Source organism: Corylus avellana, chromosome ca5, assembly GCF_901000735.1.
Source record: "Corylus avellana chromosome ca5, CavTom2PMs-1.0".
Lineage (NCBI taxonomy): Eukaryota > Viridiplantae > Streptophyta > Magnoliopsida > Fagales > Betulaceae > Corylus > Corylus avellana.
In genome coordinates, this window is record NC_081545.1 from 34,940,011 (window position 1) to 34,947,954 (window position 7,944).

General features: G+C 35.2%; 1 protein-coding gene across 3 annotated transcripts; it reads left to right on the top strand.

The window, feature by feature from the left end:
• Positions 1 to 911: 911 nt before the first annotated feature.
• LOC132180937 (E3 ubiquitin-protein ligase RGLG2) lies at positions 912 to 6,439 on the top strand. 3 transcript variants are annotated; one of them, XM_059593948.1, is made up of 12 exons: positions 912 to 1,241; positions 2,071 to 2,361; positions 2,910 to 2,994; positions 3,077 to 3,217; positions 3,330 to 3,443; positions 3,545 to 3,642; positions 4,722 to 4,801; positions 4,889 to 4,994; positions 5,122 to 5,249; positions 5,349 to 5,571; positions 5,964 to 6,020; positions 6,121 to 6,439. In XM_059593948.1, the coding sequence occupies exons 2-12, from the start codon at positions 2,083 to 2,085 to the stop codon at positions 6,199 to 6,201; spliced, it is 1,392 nt and encodes a 463-aa protein (XP_059449931.1). In that variant the 5' UTR covers positions 912 to 1,241; positions 2,071 to 2,082; the 3' UTR covers positions 6,202 to 6,439. The 3 variants fall into 3 exon arrangements, with proteins under 3 accessions (XP_059449931.1, XP_059449928.1, XP_059449930.1); XM_059593945.1 differs by having other exon boundaries at positions 914 to 1,241; positions 5,346 to 5,571; XM_059593947.1 differs by lacking the exon at positions 912 to 1,241 and having other exon boundaries at positions 1,269 to 2,361; positions 5,346 to 5,571.
• Positions 6,440 to 7,944: the final 1,505 nt, after the last annotated feature.

Consider the following 7,944-nt stretch of genomic DNA (forward strand, 5'->3'; position numbering starts at 1 on the left):
GTTTTCAAATAGTTATTTTTTTTTAAAAAAAAAAAGAAGAAGAAGAAAAATTCAGTCTCATTGAAGAAGGATCACGAGTATAACGCCCTTACATCATAGAGTAAAAAGCTTTGAAAAATCATAGTCAAAGCTACGAGGTTACAAATTATAAATGCTTACATAAAAATCAAACATTCAAGACATATCTATGACATCAATATCCGTTAACTTATAACTACTTTTCAGTTGTAACACCATATTTGTTCCAAATAGACAAAACTCAATCCATAGGTAGCTCATCTTCCTCGCTCTAAAAACAGATCACATCCACAATCTAAAGGTTTGGACAATCTTTGTTCAAACAAAAATAAGGACAACAAAAAATAGAGAAAACCCAACCTCAATAGAAAAACAGCCATAAAAGCACAAATCTGCTCACGAGAAAACTAGATCTACTCCTTATCGACCCAAAACTGTCGGAAAACTACATCATTTTCCTCGTAGATCGCTCACGAGAGCAGATCGAAAGAGAAAATTATTATTTAAGGCAAACAAAACAATCAACATAACCAGCAAATCAATAGTGACAGGAGTGGGGAAGATGATGAGCACTGGCCAGCGTTGGTACATGGTGGAGAGAATGAAGGAGAAGAGAGGCGCAGCACCATGGAGGGTGGGTGGTAGAGGCTGGAGTTGCTGATTTCTGGCCGAAAAACACTTAATTTTTATTAGCCTACATCCGTAATTTTTTAAAAACATAATTTCAAACAATCAATTTTTTACATGTTAATGTAAAATCACATTTTTTTATTTATAAAATTGCAGTGCCAAAATTACTTTTAGAGAATATCTATGGCCGTCGTAAATTTCAAATTACAATTACCCAAATAAAACTCCCGGAATCTAAATCGTAAATCCGTGAACAATGTCACGGACCGGGACGCATATCCACTTGTCACTCACTTCAGCGGGAACCACAAACAGCGGAAAAGAAGATAAAAAAACAATATCCAACAGCTATAATTGGAATATCGCGAAATTTCCATGTGCCATCATTTCTTGAGAGAATCGAGTGCGATTCAAAAGCGATTCAACTTTTCCAGGCTTGTTCAATTACTTTATTGAAATTCTCAGAAGAAGAAAAAAAAAAAAAAAGCATCAGATCGACTGTCGAACCTCTGTAACGTACAAGTTAACGTTGGGACTCTGCAACACTCTTTCCAGGACAATGCTTCAGGGGCTCTCTTCCTCTTCGCATTCAGGTAATTGTAAGAATTGCACCGAGAATGCTCGTTGATTTATGGTAACAGTGAATTTGGGGAAGCTAGGGTTTGTGGTAGATTTGGAGAGTCGTATTCATGTTTGGTACGAGTTTAGATCTCTAAACTATGTGGTTTAGTTCTTTCTCCCCACGCTAAGTCACCGGTAAATTCGGCAAAGAAGCGCCGGTAAATTTGGCGATTTCTTTTCTGTGTTTGGATGAAAGTGCTTTGCTAAGCTATGTGATCTCGTCGAAATACAGAGTCTCTAAGAGATTGTTATTGATTAAAATTGGTCAATTTTGTAGCATTTAATTAATTTTGAAGTAGAATTAAGTTTCATTTTTGGTAAAGTATAGGAAAGGGTAATAGTTGAAAAGTATATAAACTAACGTGCCGTGTTTTGATTGTTTCTCAAGCCATTTGGCAGTCAGCATTGTCTGCCAACTTGGGAGTTTTGCTCATTAAACTTAACGAAGAGGTTTATCTTATTGTCGGTGAAAAGGCGGTTACGTGAACAAGTTGTATGTTCAGGCTAAGAAGCCGCCATTTTTTGTTTGGTCGCTAAGAAAACTACGAATTCGCTTGGGAACTTCACGTGAGAAACAGTCACCGATTACGTGCCTGGTCCAGTCTATATTTTTCAAGGGGGTTTAAAGAAGGATTTCTTTGCTGGGTCTTCACGGTGGTTGCTTTTTACGTTTGAGTTTAGCCTCTTGCATTGTTAAGAATTTCGGGGTCTTGTTTTGTTTTATTTTTAGGTTTTGGTTTCGATTGGTTTGGTTGTTTTTGTGTCTTGCGTTGTTAAGATTTTTCGGGGAATTTCTTGTAGAGACTTGAGTAAATGGGAGGTAGGAATTCAAAGGAGGGGAGTTCGAGGCAGACTTCTGCTGTTCGTTCGAATTCTTCTTCGTTGAGTAGGTATCAACCACCATATGTTCAAGAAAATTACAACTATCCACCCGAAGAGTCATATTTTTCGCCGCAGTATTATCCTTCTTCCCAAGAGTATGTTTCACAAGAGGTTTCACAAGATTATGGCCGTGGGCAGACCTCTGATAGCAGAGTGAAGCTGGAGAGGAGGTATTCAAGAATCGCCGATGATTACAATTCCTTGGAGCAGGTACTATCACCATGAATTATGTAGTTCTTTTTTGGGAGTTGAGAGATTTGTTTTGGTGTAGTTATGCTATTCCATTTTATTTTATCCATGAATCTCTCTTTGTTTTTCAGGTCTGTTGTTCTTCTGTACTTTGCACCTCCAAAACAATATTATTGTTTGGTCCCATTAAAATTGATTTTATGGGTATTCGAGGCCATTACAATATACGCAATGGCAAAGAATGTGAATCTCTGTTTAAGTTGGTTTTAACATTTTGAAGTCGTGATATGTTGCCAAATGCCATTTTTAAGGAAGATATTGTTATACTTTTGACTGCACTGGGCAATTTACTTGAGAAAGCGTCTATTCACATATAGTTGGTCTTAGTGATTTTGGTATTTTACAAGCTTTTTTTATCTTTAAGATTTATATGGGTATTCGATGCTCATCCATTATGCATGAGACAACATAATGATGGTAGTCATATATGTCTTTGTAAGAATTACCTTTAAATGATGCCTCTTCAAATGATATTGACCCAGGAGAAATAAAATGTTTGTTCCTTGCAGGTGACACAAGCTCTTGCGCGTGCTGGCCTTGAATCCTCCAATCTTATTGTTGGTATTGATTTCACAAAGAGCAATGAGTGGACAGGTTAAGTCTTATTTCTAATCTTCTAATCTATCTATACACAGTGTCTTATGGTGGAACATGCTGAACTTTGTTTCTTGAATAGGCGCAAGGTCATTTAACAGAAGAAGTTTGCATCACATTGGAGATGGTCTAAATCCTTATCAACAAGCAATATCCATTATTGGGAAAACTATGATTGCATTTGATGAGGATAACTTGATACCCTGTTTTGGATTTGGAGATGGTATTTTCTTATGATTTAGTTAGTTAATTTGAATTATTATTATTTTTATTGTTGTTGTTATCGTCATCATTGAAATGTGGGAGTGATAGACATTACTTTCATGCCTTGGCAGCATCAACACATGATCAAGATGTCTTCAGTTTCTATCCGGATGAGAGATTTTGTAATGGATTTGAGGAAGTGTTGAGTCGCTACAGGGAAATTGTCCCACATTTACGACTTGCAGGTTTGAATTCTACTTTGCCATTGCCTCGTTCTCGTTTGAGATACTTTGTATATTTACATAGTTGGTTTTTTGTAGTTCATGCGATTGCTATTTTGTTGCAGGACCAACTTCATTTGCGCCTATAATTGAGATGGCCATTACCATTGTGGAGCAGAGTGCTGGGCAGTACCATGTTTTAGTAATAATTGCTGATGGACAGGTATTTTGCCTCCAGTATGGAATAATTCTAGTTGAGTAAGCTATAAGGGGTAGACATGTTACGAAAAGAAAATTGAATTATTTTGACATCAAAATTTATAACTTTTAAGTTGTCACCAAGCAAAAATACACGAGCTTAGAGCATCCCAACGGCTTATCTACATTTCTATGCAAAATGTCTAACTAAAATATACTTTTTCTAGTTTAGCTAACCATTTTTCAAAACCAGCATCCAACCGTTTATCTAAATTTCTCTCAATTTTATTAAAATAATCATTTTATTTATTATTATTATTATTATTTTGGTTAAAATCCCATCTCCACCAATCTGAGGTCTTCTTCGATAGAATTGGTTACATGAATTGGTTTCTCCCATCTTCGGCAACTTCAAATCCACAAATCAAAGCAAAAACAACTACCCAATCCACAAAAAGAATAACATTTCTATTAACAACAAACACAAAATCCAACCCTTCAGCAACACAACTAAACCACGGTGATACTACAAACCAGTATGAACCAAACTAAAAACCACTTAGGGTAACAACTAACAATAGTTACAATATGCAGAAACATTTTCTATAGAAGCACTACAGAAACTTAAAACCACTGAACAAAGCAAACTACAAACAATTTACGCAGAGGCACGACATAAACTTAAACAAACAACAAATCAAAGTCCCGACAAATAATCTACTCCCACAATTCAGAGTCTCAGCTCAAGAGTCAAACCTCAAAATCAAAATCACTAGAATTTAACAACTCAACACCAATCGTGACTCAATCACCACAAAGGGCCAAGCCAGCCCAAATGGAGGCTCTGTCACCCCGTCCTCCCTTTGTCTCTCGTCGAAAGCGCTGGCCCGTTAATGGGTTTAACAGCGGTGGTTCCTCTGTGGGGCGTGAGGCAAAGCATGAGAGTGGGAGATTGGTTCTCTCTCTCTAACATTGAATGCTACCTACGAAATACCTCATTCTACATGTCATCATTCTCACAATGCAAAAAGGATTTATTCGAGTATCTTTCTTTAATGCATTATTTCTGGAGGGTCATCTCACTTAAATTGATGGTTGCCTCAGGTAACTAGGAGTGTAGATACTGAAGGTGGCAAGCTTAGTCCGCAGGAGCAGAAAACTGTTGATGCCATTGTTGAAGCAAGGTGAATATTGGGTAATTATTTTACTCCAATAATTTTTGTTTTTCCTACTTTTTAATTTTTTTGTCTTATATGCTTATTTTGTTGCAGCAAGTTCCCTCTGTCAATTATATTAGTTGGTGTCGGAGATGGACCTTGGGACATGATGAAGGAATTTGATGACAATATCCCTCATAGGGACTTTGACAATTTTCAAGTAAGTTTTGGCAGGCATTTGAAGTTTTTCAATTTTTTAGTGTTTTTGCCTTTTTGTATGTTGTTATTGAGAAATGCTTGATTGAAAAGATTATTACCCCTTTTCTTTTCTTTTTTTCCTTGTTTAGTTCGTGAATTTTACAGAACTTATGTCAAAGAGTGTGCCTCCATCCCGAAAGGAGGCAGAATTTGCTCTTGCAGCCTTGATGGAAATTCCTTCTCAGTACAAGGCAACTATAGAGCTTAATTTGCTGGGGTAAATCAATGATTCTCTCTATATGTTAAGTTTTTGAGGCTTTTGAATTCCTTTTTTTTTTTTTTTGACATTCTGCCTTCCTTCTTGCTTGTGCAGTAGTGGTCGGAAAGGCAATTCTCCCCAAAGGGTTCCCCTCCCCCCGCCTATCTTTGTTGCAGCATCTACCAGCAGCTTGAAACCTTCTCGTCCTTCCAGTTTTGAACCAAGTGTTCCTCCTTATTATGGAGACAGCATGCCTGTCAGCACTGAACCAAGTGTTCCTCCTTACAGCAGGCCTGTCAGCACGGCTCCACCTGCTACTAGTTCCACTTATGATAACCAGGTATTTAGGCTTTTGAGCAGTATGATCTCTGTTTTATTCATCATAATTTTCCTATGACAAACTTATGTTGCTTGATAGTCTTGAGAGGTTATGAAAAGTGGGAGGAAGAATGCCATATCCTAAAGTGAAATAGGAATTGAGAAATCTCGGTGCCTTTTTCTTAAAAGGTTAATTTTGTTTAGCATATAGAAAATTACTGAAATTTTTTCCAAACTGAGTTAGAATTTTCTCCAACCCACTTTATAAAATTGCCGTGTGCTCATTCAAAATGTAAGAATCACATAGTTTTTTCACATGCTAATTAAACAATCATGTGCTTCTCACATGCTAATTAAAAAAACCTTGTGCTTTAAAAAAGAATTACGATTGACATTTTACATGGTTTTGGACAGCTTTGCGCCATTTGCTTCAGTAACCCCAAGGACATGGCCTTTGGTTGTGGGCATCAGGTAGATTTTCTTCTTTTTCTCAATTTCTTTTGAGGAGATGTGCGATGGAAAGTTATTCACTTTTTAAGAATTTTCCTCTCATAATGTCTTTATATGGCAGACGTGTTGTGCCTGTGGAGAAGACCTTGAGTTATGCCCAATATGTCGAAGAGCAATCCTGACCAGAATAAGACTCTACTAGCTCATTCTATCTCGTCTAAAATTTTCCGTTCTTTTCACCAAAATTCTTTGTTCTTTTCACCAAAATTCTTTGTAGTTCTACATGGAAGGTTATCCTCTGTAATTATTTTAATTGGATTTTACCATTTTTAATTTTTTAAGGATGCCTGTAAAAAATGTTTTGCGTATGCCAAAAACTATATTCTTCCTATGATCATGTGAAACGGAGAGTTAGTATATGAGGTTTTGGTGGTGAGACCTATAGTTTTGTTTGGGTATGAAGTTCCTTGGGTTCTCATCCAGTTGCCGTTTATTTATTCTTTTTTCCCCTCTCCATCCCAACAAATTTATTGAAATATGTTTGGATGCGGGCTTGGAATCATTGAACAAACGTCTCATGTATTTTTTTTATTCTTTATCTTGAAATTATCAGTGTTTAATGCGAAATAATATTTGGAGTAGTTCTTTACTTCAATTTTCTTATAAAATGACATTTATGTCACATCCATTATATTAAAATTTAATTATTTAATATTTGACTTGATAAATATCTCGTCAATTATCATGTCAATTGGTTAAAAATTATAGGGTAAAATTTACTTAATCATTCTCAAACTGTCACTCTAATGACAATTTACCTCTTAAATTATCAATTATGATAATTTATTTATCAAATTATCAAAACAATGACAATGTACCCTCTAATACTAGTAAAATGACGAAATTATTTTTTTAAAATTTTTAATAAGACAAAAATACTTTTAAAATTTGAAAATGAATAAATAAATTTTAGTATATTTGCTTTTATTTTAATAAGAATAATTTTGTTATTTTATTAAAATTTAGAGTATATTATCATTGTTTTAATAGTTTAAAGGATAAATTGAATTGAAAATATTAAATAAACTTTATCCAAAATTGTAATAGAAGTTACAGAAGCTGTGTCATTCATTTTAATTGCTGTCAGATTGGGACCCATGATAAAGGTGTCCACATATGTCTGCAATTTTAAGTCAGCAAATGGGGACAATCATAAATATGATAAATTTCCGTGGGTGCCTTGGTGGGGACGCTGAAATTCTCTCATGCCGTCGCCCATTTTCTTAATAAGATCGGTTTTGGGGTCACACGTGTATAGTAAGGTCCTTCTCGAACTACATAGCTTAAACAGGTGTTTTCATTTACCCCTTAAACAGATGTTCATTCCTGTATAGTCACTAAGCGGCTTGCCTTGTCACCACCACTTTCTAGAAATTGTGGATGGTGGGATCCCGAAAATTAGGGACTCTTTTTATTATTATTATTTTAATTAAAAAAATGTAAATCAATCCATATGATTATACCGATTCTCAACAGTAAATATAAATGAAAAAAAAAAAATTTATTATTATAAACTTACGTTGCCAATTTGGGGCGGACAAACCACCACTTTTTTTTTTTTTTTTTTTTCCAAAAAAAAAATTATTTTATAAAAAACACGAGTTGTATTGTTATTATTGTTAGTAGAGCATTTTGATGGTTTTCGGTTAAAATTTTAGATAGAAATTCAAAATAGATGGTTGGACCACTCTAAATTAGGCTGAGGGGATAGTTGATCCATCCCTAAGGATGTAGGACGAAAGTTCATAATGAAAAGTTATTTGTCGTAATAAGGACTGATTTTTTTTTTTTAATTTTTTAAACACAAGGGTATGTGACTCGATTAGGGGCTTCTTAACCTTCAAATCATTTTTGTTTGCCCCTCTTCTTTAGGCAAAAGAATGGA